The 24211-nt window shown below is 46.8% G+C and overlaps 1 protein-coding gene across 1 annotated transcript in view; it reads left to right on the top strand.

Annotated features, from left to right (window-relative positions):
- The window catches only part of NTRK3 (neurotrophic receptor tyrosine kinase 3), a 202114-nt gene that overhangs the window by 70719 nt on the left and 107184 nt on the right, over window positions 1–24211 (top strand). Inside the window, exon 11 of the mRNA XM_005419711.3 lies at window positions 81–183. Within this exon, the coding sequence (XP_005419768.1) occupies window positions 81–183 (103 nt within the window). The remainder of the gene's footprint in view (window positions 1–80; window positions 184–24211) is intronic.

Raw genomic sequence — 24211 nt, 5'->3', positions numbered from 1 at the left:
TGACTGGCCAAGGAGGTGCTGTATTTCTAATTTAGACCCCTGAATTCCTCTGTGTTGACTCTAAGGCTTTTTCCTTCCAGGTTTCCATAGCGGTTGGGCTGGCAGCTTTTGCTTGTGTCCTCTTGGTCGTGCTCTTTATCATGATCAACAAGTATGGCCGGCGCTCCAAGTTTGGGATGAAAGGTAGGTGCAGTCACCTTCCCCTAGCAGGAGGCACCTTCCAGGATTGCCCGGCTCTTAGAGCACACGTGGAAAGGTGTTGTGGCTTTATTCCTACAATGTAAAGCCCTCTGAAAGGAGTGCAGTCCTCTTCTGCTTGTTTAGAGAGTAATGGAGACAAGTGGGCTGGTGGTTCTCACCTGTGTGAGCTTCTGTGGGCACAAGTGTGGATGTGTGCTCCTTTGAGTACATTGCATCTACAGGTTGTCCATGAGAGCTTTGAGTCTGCTCCTTCCAGCCCTGCATTGTGTTCAGGACAGCAGGGTCTTGGGTGAAATCTGTTTTATGGACTTGGTGGTGCACTGGGTGTGCAGGGGGGACAGCAGGGTGTGAAAATGGTTTGAGTTCTCTTGGGAAGGCAGGTGCAGCCGCTCTGTGCCTATCTCTGGGTGAGGACTGAGATGCTGCTGTCACTTCATGTCCATGCTGGGAAAGCAGTGGTGTGGAAGGTCACTTTCTGATGACTCTCTGATGAAAGGTTTTCTCCTCTGTGTCAAAATAACGACTTTAGAAATTTATTTCAAGTATCACTGATAGTGACTGCAAAGTGAGAAGGTGTTTGATGTTTGCCAGGCAGAACTGGTCTCTGTCCTAGGGACACCAGCTCTGTGGTGAGACAGAGCCAATGCCAGAAGCAGATAATTGTGTGCCATCTGCTTTTTGTGACTCTGCTGGTGTCTCCAGCTGGGCAGTGTTGGTGGTGCCCGGTGAAGGTTGAAGGAAGAACCTTCACATGACAAAGTAGTTCCCAGCCTAACTGGGGGCTCATGCATGCACTGTTTGAAGCCAGGCTTTGACAAACATGAGCTTCTCTCAAGGCTCCAGAATCACTGCCTATTTCTTGGCCTTGCTGTGGTCTCTGCTTCAGGGCAGGTTGATAAGTTTGGGAATGTTCCCTGCACTTGCCTAGGGCTTTGTTTTCTTCACGTAGACATTTCCTGAGTGGGTCCAGATGGGATTCTGGCTGGAGTTTCTCCTATGCGTCCTATGGAGATAGAGGACAGGACATTTAATTAAACAACGAATCTTCTACACCAACTTAGGAATATTTAGTCCATATGTCCAATGATAAGAACCATCTGGTGGAGTGTACTGGCTGGTGGGTGGAGTAGAGGAATGGAAGACATGGTTCCTGGGATCAATTCCCAGCTCTTCTACTGACTCACTTAGTGGCCATAGGCAATTAGCTGTCTTAACCTCTGCCTCTGCTCTAATTTCCCCATCTGTAAAACTGGGATGATGTTATGTGCTTTCTGGAGGGATTTGTCAGAACACTTTGGAAGTGCTTGGGCATGTGCCACTGATGGAGCTTTGAGATATAAATATGAAAAGGAAAAGTAACATCTGACTCCAGTGGAAGAATCAAAGGGGAGTGAAGTGAGCCTAATGTGAGTAACAAGTGTTGGTGAACAGATGTGTGTATGTGTTTAGAGGTGTTTGGATAAGTATGTCAGTGGATATTCTGCATTCCCAGAAACCAGAGGGGGGTGCCATAATGGGCCCCTGTGTGTGAAGTTTAATGGAGGCAAAATTGTTTAGCTAGAAAAGTCTGCTTTCCTCCTCATGCCGTGTTTCTTCCAATTCTGATATGAAACCAAAACCCTGCAAATTTTCTACAAGTTTTATTTGCTTTGCTTGGAGAAATGGAGTTAACAGAAGATAAATACATCTTCAAAACCAGGGAGATTGAGTCACAATTATCATAGGCACCACCACAGCCTACTCACACTGCCCAAACTCTGCTCAGTTAACTCTTGGGCAGGAGACATCCTTTGTGGCACCCAGTGTGTTATCATTTACTAAGGAAAAAAAAAATCCAAACCCTGAGTCTTTTTGGGCAAGTGCATCCCTGATTCGGGAGCTGTTTGTTGCCAGCTGATATATTGCCACTTGTTGTTGAAATCCCAGCTTGGCAGGCCTGCAGGAGCAGGTTTTTCCTGTTGATTTTGTCAGATGCAGAACATTGTGTTCTCGTGTTGGACATGTTACCTAAAGCACCTCATGAGTCTTTCTGAGTACATCTTTTTCCTTCTGCTTCTCCAAGTGCTGAGCAGATGGTTTATTTCCTCGAGAGAGGTGAGCGTGGACTGACAAAGCTGGATGTCACGTTGAGTTTGGAAGGCTCCCTGGGCCAGCCTGATGGATTGCCCACCAACCTTAGAACCAAGTGTCCAACACCCCAGCTGCCTTTGTGGAAAGAAAGATGATGTTGCTTGAGGGATGTCTGCTGGGAGAGGACTCTGAGGGGATGGTCTGCCCACTTTTGTCTTCTTCTGGCTGGTGGCACACCATTGGAGCACTGCGGCAGAGCCCTGCCAGAGGCAGCCCTGGTTGCTGATCCAGGGTGGGCAGCCTGCAGAGCTGAGCGTGCCTCACTGGGCTGGAGCTCTGGCACCAACAAAAGCTCCTTTGAGAGCGGCTCTGACGCGCTGTGCTCCTCAGCTGGGCTCGCCCAGCCTGGCTCTGGGCCATCCCTCTCCCTTCCCCTGCTCCCTCCAGAGAGGGCATTCATTACCACGGCACGGCGAGGTCAGAGCCCCTTTCTGGCTGCTCTGGCTGGGAGGGAACAGGGGTGGGCTGAGGCAGCTGGGGGGAGCCGGGAGCTCACTGGAGCTGGGGTGGTGGAGGCGGCAGGGAAATGGCAAACAAAGCTCCTTTTTTTTGTGTGGAAAGTGAGCAACAGAGAGGCAGTGGAGCGAAAACCACTGGGAGAAATGAATGTTAAAACTGAGGCTCGTTGAAGTTGCAGAAATGCAGTCACTTGCTGAAGGGTGTTGTATGCAGAGGAGGGGCTGGGATGCTTTTTAAAGCCCTGTATTAGTGTGGGAAAAAGAAAATAGTCTTACCAAGCAAGACATTGAAATTTGGAGTCCTTTGGTTTACTCTGTGTCCCAAGGGGGTGTTTTTTTTTGGGATGGGGTGGACCACATGGGAATAAGGAGCCCAATGTCCTGCTCTGATTTGCTACTTGCTCCAACTCTGGGGCCAGTGTCCCACATTCACTGAGTGCACACCCAATGTGGAGAGCTTTACACCTCACCTCCTGGGGTCAGGCTTGTCACTACAACCCTTGTAAACAGTGTCTTCCAATCCAAGTTTAATCTCAGCAGATGACAGGAAATGAAATTTTGCAGTATAATAAAAAAGCCACATGCAAGTCCCAGGACTACGAACAATTAAATTTCATGAAAAAATAATAATGGCACAGAAAATACAAAACGTTTGGATGGCACAGTGATGGAGACTGTAAATACTTAGGTTGATGGACTAAAATATATTCCCCCTTTTAGTTGTTTTCTGTTACATTTGCAACTGCCTGGGGATGAAGGATGTGTACTCATGCATATCTGTGATGTATCCCTGGTGCTGCACAACTTCAATAAAAACCAAATGGAGTTAGGTGAGATATGCAGAGAAAGGTGCTAGGGAAAATCTAGAGACAAGAGCACTTGTAGTTTTGCTGAGATTAACTGTTTTCCAGGCTCTGAGATTAAAAACTACTTCCATTGTCCAAGCAAGGTTTTTTTCCTCGAGTGGAGCCGGTGCCAGCTGATGGTTCAGACTTGGTTACAGATGGCAAAAACTCGATTGGTTTTTAATCTGATTTCCTAAAGAAATAAGGCGTGTGATCGTGCTGCCTCTGCTCACACACAAGTGTATGAGCACAGCTCTGCCTGCCTGCATTTCCCCTTTCTGTGCTGCAGCTTCTGCATGTGCTGGCCAGTTCCACCCAGAGGAGAGGGAACAGGACTTACACATGTCTTTACTGGGATCTTGGAATTAAGGGAACTTAATAGAATGACAACTCAGGTGATGTCCTGCTGATAAAAATGCCTCAAGGCTTTCTGGACATTGGAGAATTCATATGGAAGCTCAGCCTTGGACAGAAAAACACAGGGATCAGGCTTTCACAGGGTCTGCTGTGGTGGGTGGTGTGCACGTGTGCGCACATGCATATATGTGTTTTCTTTCAGAATAAACAGAAACAGCAAGGAGGTGGGGGAGAACCAAATGAACAGTAAACAAATACTGCCCACGCTTTCTGTAATGTTTCAGGAATCCCACTGCTATCAGTTTATTTGATATTTGCTCTAATAGCCCTGATCAAAGTGCTGGCACTGCTGATGTGCATGTGGATGTCAGAAATACTTGCAGAGCCGTTCCATTGTAATTTAGTGTTAGTTAAAAGGTACTTAAAGCAGTTGCCTATTTGATTATGATTGGAGGCCATTAACATTTTTTTCCATAAACAGATGGTTACTGTCCGCTGAGTTGATTGCAGAACAATTCCAGAGTTCTAATTCAGGAGGAGCTGCTCCTGCAAAGATATCTTGGGTGCCTGGCTTTTTGCTTTTGTTGATTTGGATTTTTAATTTCTTTTTTATTTTTTTCTTTTCTTTTTTTTCCACTTTCGTTATGTAATTATTGCTACAGGTTCAAAGGGGGGGAAATATCTATCTATCATATATATATATCAGAGCCATGATCTGCCTTTCAGATGAGGCTTAATTCTGTCCCTTGTTGCCTTGGCCAAGCCTGGCTGTAATCATATCCTGATTTTATTTTTTTTCTCCCCTGATTATTTGTTGTATAGGCGTGGACAAACCCTCTGCAGCTTGGAGATCCTGCACATCAAGGGTTTGCTGCTCAGGAGAAATCTGTGATCAGGGCCCTTTCATTCCTTCCTCCTGGGATCCTGCCATGTAGTGGGAGCAGGAAGAAAGAGCAAAGCACTATCAATCTGGCACAGCCACAGGAGAGGAACAGCCATACATCAGCAGCCACAGCTAATTCCAGGGATTTGGGGATGTATGGCTCTCCAGAGCAATGGGCTGGAAATGGGAACCCATTGCTGCTGTGTTCTTTGAGCTGGGTGTGAGATGTGCTGAGCCCCCTGAAACATCCAAGCAGAGCAGCTGCATGGGACTGATGGAATTCAGGGGTTCTCCTTGCTGGTATCCTTCAGCTTGTTTGCAAATACCCTTGATATACTTCCACTCCTCAATATTACTTGGGTTTATTTGCCTGGGAAGTGGATTGAAAGGGCATGTGGTTTCACTGGGGCTTCCTTCTATAAATACCTGCTTATGCTCTGCTGAAGTGCAAGCTGTGCTATTTTTATGTTTATTTATTTAATGCCTTCAAGGTGATAAAGCATAAAGCTCTTTGAGCTGCTGAATATTGCTTTCTATGACTGCCTGAAAATAAGTTGTAGACTGGTGGGGGTCAGTGTCAGCTTCTCCTCCTAGGTAACAAGCAACAGGTCAAGGGAACAAGGCCTCAAGCTGCACCATGGGAGGTTTAGATTGGATATTAGGAAAAACTTCTTCACTGATGGGTGGTTGTGCATTGAAACTGGCTGCTCAAAGAAGGGGTGAAATCTGTCCCTGGAAGCATGAAAAAAACATGGATTTTTTTTTTAATGCTTCATTAAATTAAATTTAATCATTAAAAAAAAACGTGGCACTTAGGGACACATATAGTGGTAGAACTGACAGTGTTAGGTGAATGGTTGGACTTAATGATCTTAGAGATCTTTTCCTGCTTTAGTGGTTTTATGGGAGGTGTCTCCCCCTCTGCTGTGCCGTGCAGTCTGTAACTGGTATGGTGGCAGCAAGGCACAGCTGCTATGAAGCCCTGGGTCCTGTGGCAAACCTTTGAGAGATCCCAGCTGTCCCCTGAGCTGCTGTGACTGTGACAGGCTTCTGCTTCTCCTCTTTTTAAAGGCAGATCCCCTGTCACTCCAGCAGTTAAATGCTTGCCCCCTTGTCCCTCAGTTCGGGCGGTGCTGGCCTGGTGAAGGCTTGGAAGGTCACACTGCTCCTTGGTGCTGTCTGAAGGGGCAAGGAGCCACCCTTGGCTGGACAGGTGCATTGAGTGGCCCTGCAGGAGAAAAGGTCAGGATTTATTTAGATCTAGAAATAAAACATTTTCCCACTCCCAGAAGTATTGATAGGTTATTTATAAAGGAAATGTAAAGTGCACTGACCAGCCATTATTTATTTCGGTTGCTGTTACACAACCCAGGTGTCTTTTTTAGGCCACTGCTGAAAGCAGAAAAAGAAATAGTGGTGTTCAGGTGACCCAAGGAGCCCCAAGTCTCCTTCACAGCATAACCCTGCAGGCTCCTCCTCCCTGTGCATGACTCCCTCACTCGGGGTGTCCGTGTTTGCTCCAGTCCCTGCCTGGGTGATCCACCCTGGGTGCAGCACTCACCCTGCAGGAACCCCATGGCAGAGCTGGTGTGTGCCCAGGGCAGCTCAGCACCTGCAGGGTCTCCTCTCAGACTTTCACAATCACTTCTCACATTGTGGTGTTAAGAGCTGCATGAGTGACCCTCATTTTACCCGAGATTGCTGAGGTGCTGGAAAGAGATTGGCATTTATTTATTTTTTAATGCATTTTTTAATTGAAGTGTCCCTTTTCCAGCCTCAGAGTATTGGTTTTTCTACCAGCAAAGCACGATAAATTAGCCGTGCTGGGGATGCTGCTCCTTGTAGCACCGTGCAGGATAAGCTATTTTGTTTAACCAACAGGACTAAGTCTGATGAAGACCCACCATCTCCACAAACCTTGCGTCATGTGCACTCTTGTGTGCCTCTCTGCAGGCAGCCAATGCTCAGACAAATGGATGCAAACTCTGATGTGCCTTTAATAAGGTGCAGGGCAGTGTTGGAAGGACCAAAGGACTTTAATTAATATTTTAGTTGTGGTTTGTACTGCACTTGTCCAGCTATTCTTTGAAAAAGATTTTGCTGCTGCTAATGCTGATAAATGGTCCTCTGGGAGGATGTCTCTGTTGAGTTTATCACCTCTTCCTCCTCATGACTTGCTGCAGGACTGTTGTTCATTTATGTGGTATTTAGCCAGGGATGCAGAGATCTGTCACTCTGTCCTTAAACCCTGGAGCAGGAGAGCTCTGCACTTTGTCAAGGGACAGGTGGCTGTGATGTAAATGCAGGATCGGCGAGGGAAACCTTGGGCAGCTGTGAAGGCAAATGGAGAGAAGAAAAAGAAAAATGCTGCTTGGTTTTGAACCTGGGATGAATGTGCTTGAAGGAATGCCTAGAAATTCAGAGGCAGTGGAATAAACTCCTAAGGGAATAGATAAGAGCTGTCACCTGGGCTGTTCAGGCTTTGACTGGTAAAAGCACTGGGGAAGCAAATTGTAGAGAGCACTGGAGCATCTGATGATCTAATGGGCTTGTTCCATCTCCAAGTTCTATTTCTTGTGGTGCAATAGAGAGCCTATCTATGTCCAGGACAGTTCCAAAAACCTCCATCAGCAGCACCAGTATTTAGCATTTGTTGATGGAAGCTGGATGCTCAGGCATCTAATTTCAATCTACAACCATGCTATTAAAAATCAATGGACCAGAAGATAATGCCTGTACACAAAAGCAGCTGGGTAGTATTTTGTGCACAGGAGAAATAAATCACATTTGGAGTCTCATATTTTGTGTCTGAGGAGCAATGGTTATAATCCAGCTTCTGTTTGGGACAGTGGTCTTCAATTTAAGCCCCAAAAACTCATCCCAGCCTCATCATCAGCTGTCATGTGCTCTGCTCCACACCCAGGCTGTGTTGCAGGATCTCCCCTCTGCTCTCAGCCTTGTGGCAGGAGAAGGGCTTGGAGCTGGGCATCTTCTGTGTCTCACAGCCCCTCTCCTTGTATCTGCTGGAACCTGGTGGCTCCAGAAAAGCTTTACTCTGGTCCTGCACCCACAGGAGTTACCAGCCTCTTCTGGAAGGGACTGTTTCACGTGAGGACCCTCACACCGCAGCCCAGCATCACATTCAGCTTGGTGTTGGGGAGGTTTTGTGGCTCTGCTGGCTGCCCTTGGGTTTTCCCTACCAAAAATGTGAGAAAGCCATGTTGGATCAGATGTCCGTTTAGGAGCAGTCTCTGGGTGGGTGGTTTTGCCACATCTGCCTTTGGTGACACTCAGGCTAATGTAATGCACAGCTTCAAAAACTGCAGAGGGTGAAAAACCATACAGTTACAGCAGAGAAAAAGGGTGTGTCTGCTTGGATTTTGGATTAAAAACTCTCTTGCTTGCTTCTCATTCCATGTGAACAACCTGTAAGAACCTCCATCTTCTCTCCATGCCAGCCCATGCTTCATCCCCTCCCCAGCAACTACAAGCTCTTCCCAGCCTAACACAGTCAAAAGTCAGACAAGAGGCTGTGAATTAGTGTGAGAGGAAGAACACTGTTTTCCTTCACTCTGTTTTTTCTTCACAGTACAATTCACAGGGCAGGAGCTGAGATGTTGGTGCCGCAGTGCTCCAGGGTGGGCAGCGCCAGAGGGGCTCCCTGGCTCATCCCTGTCCTCCTCCTCCTCCTGCAGGAGCCTGAACTGGCCTTTTTGTTGCTGACAAGACAATTTCATCCTGGTGCTCTGAGAACTCTTGTGACATCACCAATTTTCCAGCTGGATAATGAAAACCTGCGAGCAGGGCGGCTCGCAAAGCGCTCGCCTGTGGAGCTGTGTCCGTTGGTTTCATATCTGCTGACAGGGCTTAATAATCATTACACTGAGTGGAGCTGGCACTTGGGGAGGCAGGTAAAGACTCTGCTGCCCTGGGGCTGAGACACCTTTCTCACCATGCAGAGGAAAGATGGCAATCAGACCTGGAGGTGCTCATCCTCATGGGGCAGTTTCTGCCTCTCCTTCTCCTAGGCTGTGCAGCAATGCAGGAGATGGTGGCCAGATCTCCTCATCTCTTGCTCAGGAGCCTCTTGGCACCCTCTCCTGGCATTCAGGGATGCTCTGAGCTCACCTAGGGGCTCCTGTGCTTACACTGGGCCACTGCTTTGGAAAGAGCAAAACAGAGCCAAGTTTTCCCCAGTCAGCAGGTGCATAGTCCAGGCAAAAAGCAAAGCATGTCTTTATCCAAAGTGGCTGTAGTAATGGTATGAAAAAAAAACCCCACCTATAATTTTGAGGTAACAATGGTCTAGGATCAATATTTATTCTTATTGATTTCTTAATTTCTCTAACAATTTTTCATTTGGTTTTTGGGTAAATTCCCATGACCATCCCTGTGCACACAGCAGTGGGATGCTGCAGCAGGCCTGAGTGAGGAACTCTGGAACAGCAGGGCAGGGCAGACACTCCTGCTGCTGGTGGGGTGCACTGCTGGGGATCTGGCTGCTGAGACCTGTCAGGAGGATGTGTGCTGTGCAGAGTGTCTGTGCTGGTCACCAAGGGTACTCTGGGGCTGGACCCAGGGGCAGGGCAGGCTGCTGCCAGAGAACTGCTCAGTTTGTTCATTTAAGTTAACTCATTACATGCTTTTGCACCCCATCCCCGTGCTTGTTCATCCCTGGGGCTGTTGCAGCTGGCTCTTCCTACAAGGGCATGGATGCAAACCCTCCTTCATCCCAGCCCAGTCCTTCCAGCACCACCATCACATTTTTTGCTGTTTCCCTTTGCTGAAGCTCCCCGGTGTGTGGGAGTCTCCTGTCCCTGCACCCAGAAGGGTTGAGGATTACCCCAGGTTGGGTTCCCCAGTGCTGGATGGGGACAGCTCCTCCCTGTGCAGAGCTTGGTCCCTCTGTGCTGCTCCCCTGCAGGCTCATAACCTGTTTGCAGCCTGTGGTCACCACCACCCATCTCAACATTAACTGTTTTCCAGGTTCCTGCCTCCCAGTAAATTGGTGATTTACCACCAAAACTTTTTATTTAATGTTTTTGAAGTCTACACTTTGGTTTTCTTACTTCAGCCCGTGTTTGCTGGCTGAGGGATGCGTTGCCCCTGTGACTTTGTGCCTTTGGTGCCTCTTGACTTAGGAGAAGGCAGCTGAGCCGCTGGGAATGAGCCAGCTCTGCTCAGTCACTGAGCCTCATATCAGCAGTGGCTTCAGAAATTATCATGGTCCCACCTCATCCCTTAAACAGACACACATTGCCATGTAGACTGGCTTAAAGCTCTGCCACAGTTATGCCACCCAGACTGGCCCTGGCAGGGAAGAGCACCGTAAATCAAATTTACTGTTATATTAGTGTGAAAGTGCTCATATCCCAGCCAGTTTGAATTAATTTTTCAAGAAAGTTTTTCTCTGAGACATTATCAAATATATTACAGTCTTCATTGACTAATTTTGTAATTCAATCAAGGGAAAATAAGGCATTGAAGGTAGTTCAGCATGATTTGTTTTTATAGACCAACTGCTTCATCCTCTTGATTCCACTATCACTTAGCCTCTTAAACATTTTTTTTCCTTTGATTTTTCACTATAAATTTAAAGTTAGGTTTATTAATTTATTCTTCACACCAGGCAGGATAACAAATACAAGTTTTATGCATATATGTGTATATAAAGAGAAAAGTCTTTACAGATTTAGAGAGCTTCTGCCTTCTTGACAAGTTTCTCAGCCTGGAATGAAATTGGTTGCAGGGTTTGGTAATGAGACTTTATGCCTTTTGGGCTGCTGAGGGTTTTTCCGAGTATCCTGCTCAGGTCTGTCCCTCTGTGTGGAACAAACAGAGATGAATTTTCCAGTAATAATTTTCTTAGCTGTTTTAACCATTATTTAATTTTCTTTCTCTCTGTTTTTATTATTTTATTTTGGTTTATGCTTTAATTATATTTAAGGAGTATTAATTCTTCTACATCCTGTTTGTTCTCAATCTCCCTTGATCTAAGGAATTGTGATACAAATTGAAATTAGATACAGCCTTTTACTTTTGAATGTCTGAAGAAATCCCATTCCACCCTCCTGCTGCAGGGCAGCTGGATTTTAGCTATTTCTTCTTTTTTTTATTATATTGTTATTTAATTCTGAATAACAAAACATATTGTCTTCCCTATGTTTCTTTTCTATCTAAATTCATTATGCTGCTGGTGTATTTAGGAGCAATTTGGGCTTATTCTGTCTGCTTAAAGATTTCAAGTAATGCCTCTTGGCTGCTGCTGTCTGTTAAGGTGCTACTGGAGTTAATGGGATGTCAGCATGTGCCAAAACCCCTCATCAGCAGAGCACAGTGCTCCGCTCTGGCATGTTAAAGCTGAAGTTGTAAGGGTAAAGCAAGGCACTTTTTACCTTTTGATATGTATAGGCAAAGGCATTGATTTAAGTTCTGCTGAATCCACTGTGACCGGGTTGCACCAAAAAAAGCCACTTTCTCCTCAGTGCATCCCAGTGGAGCAGCTGGAATCGGTGTTGGGTGCTTCAGCAAAGGGCCTCTCACTTGGGTTTGCTCCTGCCAGAGCTCTGCCAGTCTCAGGAGAGGGTTTTGGGACCAGCCTTAGGGGCAGGCTTTGTGTTAATCTGCCAGAAAGGAATGAAGTTCTGCTTTTCTGCTAAAAGAGGAGAGAGGTGCTATTAAATTTTGTTGATTGAGTATTTTACTAGGATGTGCTACTGGGCCTTTGAATGCCTGCCAGGTGCCTCTTTTTTTTTTTTTTTTTTTTTTAATACCTTGCTTTGTTATTTCATTGAGGCAAAACCTGGCATTTATTTACCTGCTATTAGACAGCTTGCAGAAAGCTGTGTAAGCTCTCCTTTTGCAAAAGGCACATTAGTTCAAATTCCTGGTTGCTGTGCAGCTCTGCTTTGATACCTGCCTTTGGAAACCTTCCTGGATGCAGACAGGGAGGCAACATGCTGTCTGAACCTGTGCCTTGAAGATGAATCCTGGATTCCAACCAGTGGCAGAAACGTATACACCATCCCTGGATCAGGTTTTACCTTTAAATTTCTTTATTGTTTTTACAAAACCAAAATTTGTGGTTTTCAAAACCAGCAGGCTTTTTGTGCAAATTCAGGATCCTCTAACATCCCATATTCTTAGTGGAGAACCTCAAGTTTTGAACTCAGCACTTGAATGCTTTTCCCAAGAGCCATTTCTAAGTATTTTACTGTCAGAAGTCAGTGCTAAGCTGGCATGTACACACAAGGCTCTGTGTGCTTCAGGACCTCTGAACTCTCCTATGGCACACGAATTCTGGAGGTTTTATGGCCCTTGCACCATCACTGTCTGCAGTGCACTGTGAATACAAAGGTGTTGGGAAGCTCCAGGCAGAAGAGGTGAGTGTGTGGATGGAGGAGGGAGAGGCAATGCAGCAGTCCAGGCTCTTATTGGACAAATCCTTCATGTCACCCTTACCCAAGCAGGCAGAGAAGGAGGAAACTCCTCTCTCTTCTCCCATGGAGCACAGGTATGGAGGGGGAGATACAGCTGGGGAGGGGCTTTATGAAGCTGTTAATAGCTGGTGGTAAGTGCCTATTTGTCTACGTGGAGCTTCAGAGCCCAGGAGTGGCTGGAGCTCCCATTTGCCATTTGGCAGGCTCTGTAAGGATAAATAATCCTGGCTGCAATTTGCACTAATGATTTCCTAAGCACGCTGGCATGTCTTGATCAGTGGAGGAGGAGGGAAAGCAGTGCTTCTGGCTTTTTTTGGGGTGTGAATGGGGAAGGCAGGAGGAGGCTGGGGAGAGGAGGGAGCAGCAAGTGTTTCCCATTTTGGCTAGTGGTGTGGGAGATGGAAGGTTGGTGGTTGAATTTTAATTTCTTTTATTGGTCTGGTAAGACAGTAGCTATGGGAGATGCCTTACCCACGGATGTGGCTCTGCTATGCAGGCCGCAGTCCTTGCAAGTTTTACTGAAAAACGTTGTCTTGATAAAGAGGTTTGGTTGATGCACAGACCAGCACAGTTCTGTCAGGTTAAATTATTGAGAAGGTACACATGACTGTCTTGATTAAGAAGGTGTAGAACAAATGCAAAATACACAAACTTATGCTAGTTCAGAGCAGGGGGAACTGTGTGTGGAAGCCCACAGTTATTAACCTCCTGTCTCCATCACAGTCAGATCAAATTCAACAAAACCATCTCAGTACCTTCCGGAATTATCACCGTTTGAAGATTTGAATTTGAACGTACACATTTAGAGCCTGGAAATAGTTCAGCACACTCCTGCATGTGTTTTGAGTGAGCAGAAGCACTGCGTGCTCTGTGCTCATGCCTCGAGCTGCAGCTGTTGAAGAGCAGGGGGTCAAACACATTGTGGTACCAAGAAAAATCTTCAGCTGTAATTTCCTAGAAGCTGTAGGCTGAGGGAAATGTTTCTAGTAAATATTGGCTCCTGGAAGATAAAGAAACTGCAAGTTCTCATCTGTCTGAGGCTGTTTATCCCTGTTTCTGGGGCATATCACAAATGCACAGATCAGGCTTTTGCTGCGGCTCTGCCTTTCCTTCTGCCTCAGACATGGGAGGTGTGGGCTGGGAGGGTGGGGAGATGCTGTGTGTGCACTTCTGGAGGAGTGAGGACCCAAGGATGCACCCGTGTTCCAGCCTCCATCAGCTGTGACAGCAGCTCTGAGAATTGCCATCTCAGTGGTGCCTTTTTTTTTTTTTTTTTTTGTTAGGGGTGCTCCTCTTACCAGATTAGCTGAGCTTTACTGAGAAAGCAGCTGGCAGATAAATTCATTACTGGCCACCTGTTGAGAAGTACATATGTGCCAGCGTTTTTCTAAGCATAGGAGTTTAAAAAGTAGCAAAGGGAATTAATAGACAAATCCTACTGAAATTCCTCTAACATCCTTCGTCAATCCTGGGTTTAATGTCTAACGAGTGCTGGGGTGTGTATGATGGGAACAGGGGATGGTACTTATAAAGTGTTTCATTGGAGAAAAAGGGCTTTACTCACAGTAACTCAGTGGGTAAGTTTGCCTGGTCTTGATGAGAAGACTGGGACTGAGACAGGCTCCCTGCTGTGGCCAGCAGACCAGTGAGCCATCCAGAGCATTCAAGGGGCTAAGGGTCAGCCAGGTAGAAATGATGCCTTGTAGACTGCTAAAATAGCATGGCTGGATTTTTATTTATCCTCTGCTAAAAAAGTGTGCCTTGGGCAGTTCATCAGTTTGATGTTGGAGGAGCTTTTGCAGAGGTTTAATGAGAGGAATCCCTGCAGACTCCCTCCACAGCCAGCCAGGAGGGGTGGGTTCCCCATTAGGTGGATGCAGAAGTATTTGGAGCTGTGGCTCTCTCACCTCTGGTAGCAGAATGAGCCTCAGGACCATCCATTAGACATAGTAAAAGCCTAAGAGACGCAAAGATGGAGCATGCTGAGGGCAAAAGCATCCTGAAATGTTGTCCTGAGCATCTCCTGTGAAGGGCACGTCTGAGTGCTGACCTCCTGCATGCCTTTGACCTCCTGCATGGCCTTCAATCAGCACAGGCTGGCCACAAAGTGGAACATGGGAGCTTTGGAAGAGGTCTAAGTGTCTTTGGAGATGCATGTTCCTGGCAGATCTCTGGTGTCTGCTAGTGAAAAGTGCTTCCTGTGCTCCTTTACTGCTCTCTTTGTTGGAGATTGTTATTATTAAACTTCTTTGTTATGGTGTCAGCTAGAAGAGATGAGGTGTGAAGGAGGTTACATTATCAGAGCCTTCTGCAGGCAATAAAAGGTAGAAATGAGAGATTAGAGATGTTTTCAGAAGATGAATAGACAAAGAGCAATGGCCTGAACCTCAGGAAGATTAGTGGATGGGTTAGGAGAGGCTTTGGCTCATAGAGAGAAGGATGGTGTCCAGCAAGGGGGAATTCAGGGGGTGGACTGGAGAAGTGGAGCCAGGTTTCCAAGAGGGTTTGTGTGCTGTGACCCCAAGGGTCCAGCTCTCTGCTGTGGAGGACAAACTCCCTGCAGAAGGTGGCAGAGGGCTTGTGAGGAGCAGTACTACTGCCCATGGGGCAGAGTGGCTGTGCTAGCTCCTGCCTGCACTGTCCTCCATCCTCTCTCTTTGGAGCTTGCCTTGCTGGCTGCTCCCCCCTCCTGCCCTGCTTCCCCCTGCTGTCAGACACTTGGTCCAGCTTTCACACTGGGGAATTCTCCTCACCCTTTGGGGAATTGGCCATCACCCTTCAGTGCGAGCTCCGAGCTGCATCCCTGCTCGGGGAGACTCACACAGCACGTTGTTGGCAGCTGAGCTGCAGCCCCGTGGATGTTTTTCTCCTGACAAGAGCAGCATGTGTGGATTCTCTGATGCCACCCTGTGAGCTCTGGTTGTTCCCTGAGCCCGAGTTAGTTACGGCAGCTTTCAGCACGCTCTGCCTCGATCATCTCATGGTGGACGTGGGCATTTCATGCAGGAAAACTTCCTTTTTTTTTTCCTTTTTTTTTTCCTGGAGAATGACTGAATTAAGCCATGTGTTTACCACCACTTGAGCAAAGTGGTCCCAGGCTGGGCTATAAGATATACGACTGGTGTTTAAAATTAAGAGAGCAAACATCAACAGAGAAAACTACAAGAGGGAAAAGGAGCCTGGGTAATGGAATTACATTACTTCCATGCTAATATGACCTTGGAGATGGTCTACTGCTCTGCAGGGATTTGGGAGTGTAATGTATTTGATAGCATCATCTGAGAGGGTGTGCATTTATCTGAGCATATTTATATCCAAGCTTACATGTTTGTGTGTGGGTGCATGGTGCTTATTCTTTCAGTTTATTCTGTTTTACCCATGTTTTACCCATGTTTTTACTCACACATCTCTCTGTGGGACACAGGTGATGTTTTGGGGTCCTCCTGCAGTGGGTTTAGATACTAAGGAAAGACTTAATGCCTTCTCCTTTAAACTGCCACCTGAAAAGCCAGAATAAAAAGCATCACATCCCTTAAAGTCAATGCATAGTGGCACCCCCTCAGGGATTAGATCTTCACTCCTTACTCTGATGGAGCCAGGGGGGCAGGGGTTTCAAAGGAAGGAGCTGCTATTTGCTAATTTGCTCTCTTTGTTCCATTATTAGTGTGGAGAGGAGCAGCAGCATCCCTTTTCTCTCAGCTCTTGGGGTACCACATTGATTCCAGAGCTATCTGAGGCTCTGGCTTTGAATGGAGAGGTTTCCATTCCAATCAGAACCTTTTTGGGCACCTGTTGGTGGCCAGAGTGCTACGGTGCTGGGCAGGCTATAAATTATTAAAATCAATCTTTTATAATCAGCAGTCACAGTAGAAGTGAGTTACAATGAAATGGGTCCAGCTGTTTACAGACAGGCAGTGTGGGAGAGGTGAGAAAAGAGCAGGATTTCCCTGTACAAAATGATCTGTGGGGAGCTGCTTCTCTGGGTCAGGCTAACCTGACCAGAAATGTGCATGAGTCAGGGGCATCTCACCATTCCCTCCAAACTCTGTGGCACTTTGTTTTAGGCAAGAACAGTGATTTTTTTGCATTTTCAACTTTATTTTTTGAGGTTGGTTTTTGTTCTGGAGGATGTGTGCAAAGAGTCATTAAAAAAAAAAAAAAGAGACAAGTTCATGGCTTAGAGGGAGAGACAGCCTTGAGTGATGTGGGAGCTTTCTGTGTGAGGAGAGCAGTGGCCCTTCCCAGTCTTCCTTGGAAATAAAACTGATGTGAAGGGAATGGGATGACAAAAATGAATCCTTGAATGGCTGTAGTGGCTAATGAAGCTGTGGAGTGGATGTGTTTGAAGCTGAGGCTGCTTTAGCTATTTTTGGGGCTGATGAAGATCATTGTTTGAGTGTGGCCAGTTATAACCCCACCCAGCATCCTCAGTGCAGCTGGGCTCTCTCCGGTCACCCCTCACCTCTGCATGCCCCAGGTCCCTCCTGTGGTTCCTCACCTCTCAGTCCCACAGGCCCTTTCTGTGAAATGCAGCTTTTTCCCTTATACTTTGACGCAGTTTAGGTGAAAGAAGCTTGTGTATCTAATATTATGTTTAATGCTGATGGTCTGTTGCAATGAGTCTGTCACATCCTGAACCTCAGTGATTGTGGGGTGACCAGATGGAGGGATGGGCCCTGCTGCCCTCTGAAGAAGGGGCTTTGAGCTGGTTTGGGGCTGCTTTGAGCTATTTTGGGGCTTTTTTGAGCTGTTTTGGGGCACCCTTGTCTCGGTACCTCCTGCGCTTGTAGGCAGCACATAGTGATGAACCTTTGCTTGTAGTCCTTAAAACACACAATAGAAACTCCTATCCACATCCAGGCAATTAAAATGTCTACTCAGTGCATAAAAATAATCTAATAATAATAATAATGGTGAAATTAATGAGAGTTCAGATGCCTTTGTTAACCGGCCTGGGTTTTTCTGAGTTCAGAGATGCATCGCGTTGCAGCCCCTGTGAGTTGGGGAGTTTTGTTCCCCCAAGTGCTTCAGGCTGTGATGAAGGTTGAGCATCCCTGATCAGGCAGCCTGCGTGGGGGATGTCTCATCACAAGGGAAACAGGCATTAGTCAAAATGCAGCCCGGAAGGGACAAGAACAAATTTGCAAAACACTCTGCCTGACGCCTTTTGGAAGGAATTCAGAGAAGAGCAACTAAAATGATTAAGGTTCTGCAGGGAATGTATTGTAAAAAAAGATTAGGAAAAAGAAAGACTAAATATATAAAATGCAGCTAGACCAGATTGAAGGGAAGCAATCCCCAGTGATGCATATTTAGAAGAGTTGAACAATGAAGAACTAAAAGGACTATTTAGGATGCTGGAAGGAAAACATGGGGTATACAGAATCAATTAAGCGATCAAAAACCTGGGGGCTGCATATCTAGGTCCCTTTTCCAAAGGAAAGAGGCTCTTGCCTCTTTGGAGCATGGAAGAGTCTCTGAAATGGATGCTGCAGCCTTTGGAAAGTTTTCAGTTGGTCTGGGGGCAGAGGGGGAAGTTGACAAGTGCTCACCACATGTCACAAGGGTGGAGATGTCCTCTCTGAGGTCTCTGCATGGGGGGGATGTGGGTCTGGAAACCTGCTGGGCCCGTTTGGCTTTTCTTTTCTCCTCAGAGAGTGTGGAGGGGTGGCTGAGCAGCCGCCCAGCCCTGGACTGCCTTCTCTCTTCCCTGCTGCTGTGCGAAATAGCAAAACCTGGAAGGTGTGATAGGGACAACTGGCTGCAGTCTCCCTGCCTTGGCTGATTAATTAACTCTTCAGATTAATTTCCTTCCTGATTACCGCTTGATTAATTCCTCCTAACTCTGTGAGACCTCCTCACCACTTAATCCTCTTTATAAGCCCTCAGAGTGCAATGCTTGAAGTAAACATCAAGCAGGAAAAAAAAAGCAAACACTCCGAAATGCAAACACAACAGAGCTGCCAGCAGGACCCCTCCCTGTGCCAGGAGCTGCCCCCGGGGGCTGCCCCATGGCTCCCTGCCCCACGGGCTCCCCCACACTCCCCTCTCCTCCCTGCCCCACTTTTCTCAGCAGCTCTCCAGCGTGTCTGTAGCAAATTGCACAATTTCACTTGTTGAGCCTGATAATTAGTGACAATATCCCAGTAATTTGCAGAAGGGGCAGGAGGAGGGAGCTGTGCTCAGCTGTGCTCAGCAGCAGGAGAGGAGGTTTGGGGTTTTTTTTTCCCTCATCTCCTCATTAAAAGGAGCATCTGAACTCATGAAGCACCTTTTGATGTAGGTTAGAACACGAGATACTGTGCTGGCCATCAGGGTTTGTGCTGTCTCACCACCCAGACTTGTGGCATAGGGCAGAGAAAGGCTGGAGATAGCAGGAGCCACCAGCTCAGAGGAGAGGGGTGAGGGGTTAGTGAGGACACCAATTTGTGGATTTTTGGTGTTGCAGGGGGAGGCAATGGGGTCAGAGAGAGAGAGAAGGATGATCAGGCTGAGCCTTGGCTTGAGTCTGAACAATCCACAGGCAGAAGGCAGCAATCCTGATCCTGCTGGGGATTTTTAATTTCATTTTACGTTTTTGTTTTTTTTTCTAGTCCTGGGCATCAATTCCCAAAGGCCTCTAGATGCTTTAATAAAATAGAAGTAAAAACATAACTTATGATGAGGAAAGAAATGCAGCCAAATGAATCCCCAAACAGGAACAAAAGCTTTTCCCCATCTTCCCCACTCACAATAACCCAACATTTACCCCTGGGAAACAATGCTTAAAGAGCAACAGCACTTTCTTGGACATTGTTTCTGAGGAATGTTTTGTGGTTGGAAACAAAGCTGTATTATGCACCAGCTAAGTTCTAGTGAACTTGCTGTTCTTGTGACCTCAGCTGCAATGGACACAGGAAAAATATTTTGCGCCCAAGCGCCAAGCTTGCTTTTTGTTTCATGGCTGTACAGCATGTGTCATCCATAAACGTGACCTAGACTAATGAATTTGGCTGAGTTTGAACCAGCAAGTGCAAAAAAAAAAAAATAAAGATGGTGTGTGTGTGGATAGAGTGACAGGGAATGATTTATTTCTGTGTTGATGGAAAACAAAAACAGATCTTGGAGGTTTTTGGGGGCCGAGGCTGTTCTTAGTCTGCAGCCTTTGCTGCCTTGTGCTGCCCTGTGCTCCCTGGTGTCTTGCCAAAGTCATGATGTTCGATTCTGTCTTTGGGTCTGTTGGAACCAAAGGACTCTGATGAAGGAGACTGCACACAGAGAATCTATTCTCATATCAGAGCTGCTTTAAGCACAGCCCTCCAAGGTTATTTCGGTGCACCCCATAATCTTTGGCCATGAAGTCACTTGGGCCTGAGATTGTTTTACTCTATGTCACTGCCTCTAAAAAATACTCATTTTGGCTGTGTGAGCTGTGTGATAGGTGGCATATGACAAATTACAGCTGTGCTCTGCTGCTTCAGCTTGTGTAAGTCTGCAGCCCAGCCTGGGGCTCCCTTTGGTGCCATGTCCCCATTCCTGAATTGCAGGAACAGGTTAATGATCTTATTTGACTCTTTTTGAACTTGTGTGATGATATTCCTGCTGGGATGGGGTGAGGAAAGGAAGGAGTTTTCCTGATAGCCTGCATCCTGGGCAGCATGGGAGCTGTGCAGGGCTGAAGGTTCTGGCCTGGGAAGTCCCATGGCTCAGTAAATGCAGGTGGTGGTGGATTGGGAGGCCCCAGTTGGTCTGAATTCAAGCCCCCCTATCCCCCTTGTCAACCATTTGGAGTTGAAGCAAAGGGCACTTACAGCCCCCACAAAGCTCCCCATTTTCCAGGAGCTGGAGGTGCTATCATGGCCCGGACAGTGATTGTCCTTGTGTCTAAAATCTGCAGAAATCTCCTTTTGGGTGTCAACAGGCAGAGTCCTGCATGTGTGACTTTTTGTATGCTTGTCACATTGTTCATTGTAAAAAAATTCCCTTTATTTGCCTTTTAATGCTACTATTAAAGCTTTACTGCCAGCTGATCTTCAATTCCTACAAGGGATGGGGGAGAGTAAATTGGAATCTTTGATCTCCTTTGCTCTACTTTCCGTGTCCTTGTGTCGTCTTTAGGGCTCTATTTCCTTGGCTGCAAAACAAAGTCAGCATGAAAGTAAGAGGGAAGGGGGAGAAAACCCAGAATTTATTTTGGTAGTGGTGAAGGGATTGTGCATCCCAGCAGCAGCAACAGCCTTGAACCCTGTCTGTGGATCAGAGGTGCTCCCAGATGCATGAGGAGGGGGGATTGTGTTCTCAGGAGGGCAGCTAATGGTGGGGAGTTCCCCAGTGGTTTGTCTGGGCTAAGACTGCTGTCTGGATCAGAGGAAATTAACTTTTGAAAAGGGGAAAAAGGGGAAAAATGGCTGTTCTTACTATATGCTGAAAATCTAGCCAGAGGCAGCTGGAATAAGGCTTGGTGGAGCAGCGCTGGCACACTTCTGTGATTTCCTACGCAGCTTGGAAACAGCAGCAAGAGAGAGCTGAAAGGCAGGCTTGTAAGGAAGGTGGTAAGTCTGGGAGAGAAGGGAAGGAACATCCCAAAAAGGATGGATGAATTTCTAGCTCATGCAGAGGATCCAAAAAGCATGTAAATGGTTGTTGAGCAATGAAACTGTAGTTTTAAACGATGTTGCTGCAAAAATCTGCAGGAAAGGTACTTCAGTGCCAAAGGGAATTTCTCATTTTGTAAGGTGACCAGAGGGCAAGTGCACAATTCTTTTGGTACCACATTGTATCGGAGCCTCCCTCTGCACACCCCCCTCCCTCCATCCCTCACCTTCAGGTGACTTCACCTCTGGAGAGATGACTTAGCACATGAGGGATGTGGAGGGATTGGATCCTAATCAGATCATCACTGCAGCTGTGAAGGAATATAATTTCCCATCCACAAGCCATCACCTCTTTCAGCATCTTCTTTATTTATTTCTAAATAATGTATATATATTTCCCCCCCATGTGATCAAAAATAAAATCACTCTGTGTAAAAGGCAAGAAGAGAAGTCAGTCAAGTTTAGACAGTGTGCAAAATGCTCTTTTCTTCAGAACCAAACTCTTGCAAAGACCCCAGATGGTTTGAAATTTGATTCTGAGGTAGACACACACAGTCTTTACTGCCAGCTAAATATTATTCCATTACATCCAGATTACAGGTACTGGACTCATCTGTTTAGCACAGTGGGCTTCTGTGGCCAAAAGGAAACAGAAGGGATGAGAAGAAGTGAATGTATTGAAAGAAAATCCAAATGCATCAAAGCCCAACACCAGTGCTGCTGTAGCAGTACAGCTTAGGATACAGGCAACATCTTTGGGAGGTTCATGTTTAGCCTAAGCTCTATCACCAGTGTTCTGCACTGCCCCAGGTGTTGGTGACATTTGAGAGGAACTCAAGAAAAGGTGGTGGTTTATGAGCAGAAGGTGCAACCTTGAACACCCATAGAGCTCCTTGAGCTATAGCAGAGAGCAAAGCTTTTGGTGGCTGTGTTGGCCTCGTGTCTCTCCTCTCCATTAAATCATTGCTTCCAGGCCCAGCTGACTTTTGCTGAAGTCTGCACTGGTAGAGCCACTGGCACTGGAGAGTCGCAGTCCCCAGGTACCAGCTTTTTGAGTGGTGTGGAGTGCAGGGGTTGGTTTTGCTCTTTCATGCCTCTGACTTGCAGGTGGTCCCTGTGTAGTTTCAGAAGCTGCCCTGGGAAGCCTTTGAGCTGCAGTGTTGTACTAATTCCATAGACACAAGCTAAATGCTGCATGGATGGCTGGGGAACATTATATGGTGTCAGCTGTAATCTGGATGAAGCAGTTGAAGCATGACTTGTGCAGCCTTTTGGCAGACTGTGGGGTGATGCTACCACCCAGTTTTTGGGAAGGATTCTGACTTCCCACACAGACTCAGGGAAGAAAGTTTTCATGAGATGTTGGAGAAACTCTGGAGCAGACAACACTTCAGAGAACATTTTTTTTTTAAGACTTCACAGGTGGCAAAGAGCTCCAAAATATCTGCTAGTGTGCAACTAAGCAGGAACAGGAGGACAACAATTGCACTAACCCTCTGCGCTGGCGAGCTGTTGATGCAGACTAATTACAGGGACTTGTTCTTAATAGCTCTGCCTAAGAGCATCCAGCTTCTGGGGCTGAAACTGTAGTCTTTCATGCAGAAGTCTTGCTCTGCTGGCAGTAATTTTGCAGGCTGTGGCTCCATCCTGGACTGTCAAACCACAGGATCTTCTTGGTGAAAGCCTGTGTGCAGGGAGCTGCATTCATGTGTGTGTACTCTCAGGTGACTGTCTTGGAAGGGCATTGTCCTGCTAATGGAAATACAGATTTCTGTGTTTTGAGGCATCTGCTAGACAAGGTTATGGCTTTGTTTGTGTGCTTTCAAAGGACAGGAGGAGGAGGCTGGAGTGGGGAGATCCTGCTGGGCGGCTTGAGAGTGCTCTGCCTGCATAGAGCTGTCTCAGCAACATCACCATTCCCCACTTGAAATGCTAAATTATTCTTCTCCTCTGTTGTGTGATTGTTTTATGTGCTTTTCTCAGCAAAATCAATCAAGAATTGATAATTTATAAGCTCCTATTTGCATTTTTTTCCACTCTTCAAGGGGAAAAAAAAGAGAAGGATAAAGCAGAAGGTATTGCCACAAATAGAGGAGTGGGGGGGATGCAGAGCTGAGCACCCCCTCCCTTGTCTGTGGGTTTGGAGTATGCTCATTGCTTACGCTGGTGAGGGGGCTGGTCTTTGCTGCTGACTCCTGAAAGATCTGCCCTTGCTGCCCACTGGAGAAATGGTGATATAAGGGGTGATGATAGGAGGTGTGAGCTTGCCTATAGGGAAAAACAGGGGCTCAACCTTGAGAGGTGCCAGGCATGGACATCCCCAGCAAAGCTATCTGAGTGTGAGTGAGAACAGAGCACTGCCAGGTTTGTGCATTCCTGTGTGTACAGAGTGCTGTGTAAAGAGAGAGATTGGACTAGGCAGGTAGAAGGAGAAAGCTGGGTTAGCTGCCATCCCAGCTTACACTGAAAAAGAAATACCCTGTGGCAGCATATTCCACACTTCTAAGCCTGAACCCTGCCTGCTGTCACAGACATCCTCACGCACACAGGGATGAGTCCTGCCTGCCCACCTTCCCACAGCCACTGCCACCCCGTGGGCACACGTCCCCTCTCCATCCCCATCCCACCCCACCACCCTGAACTGCAGTGAGGACGTGGGAGGAGGGAGCCATGTCCCCTGGGAACTGCCCTACTTTGGGAATTTTGTGGAAAAAAGTAGCTTTATTGTCTTAAAGTAGAGATAAATATTATAGCTTTGCAGAAAGAGAAATGGAAGAAGTGAGAGACTGCTTAGATAAATAAAAGAATACATACTGTAAATAACTGTGTAGGCAGATGGATGCACAACGAGCCCATAGATATGGATGTTATCAGGATGCTCCTGCACAACAGGAGACACATCAGTTATATGGCCAGGACCCTGGCTCTGAACTCCTTGTCCCTTTCACCTGTGTTCCTGCCAGGGGAGTCATTTGCATGGTGAGCTGCTGCTTTTTCCTGTGAAAGCTTGACTGCTAGTCTCCATACTCTGCAGCTTCCCAAACATTGCATCTTCAAGTTGTAGAGCAGCCTGGGAAAAAAGAGGTTAATAAAATAATGAAAATGAATCTATGAAAACAGCCCGACTCGGATCTGCCCCTGGTTGAGCTCCTGTGGTTCCTGTTCCAGCAGGACAAAGGGATCTGGGCTGTGGGTGAACCAGCCCCAGTGGCTGTCTGTGCCCCTCCAGTGCCCAGGTATTCATGGATGCCATGGCATCTGTTGTGCTGCCTCCTCTGCCTAGCAGGGTTTCATCCCTGAGCAGATGATCTAGAAACACAAAGCA

Source organism: Geospiza fortis, unplaced genomic scaffold, assembly GCF_000277835.1.
Source record: "Geospiza fortis unplaced genomic scaffold, GeoFor_1.0 scaffold171, whole genome shotgun sequence".
In the NCBI taxonomy this organism is placed as follows: domain Eukaryota; kingdom Metazoa; phylum Chordata; class Aves; order Passeriformes; family Thraupidae; genus Geospiza; species Geospiza fortis.
The sequence above is the reverse complement of the archived record's forward strand: the minus strand, read 5'-3'. Positions and strand labels throughout refer to the sequence as shown.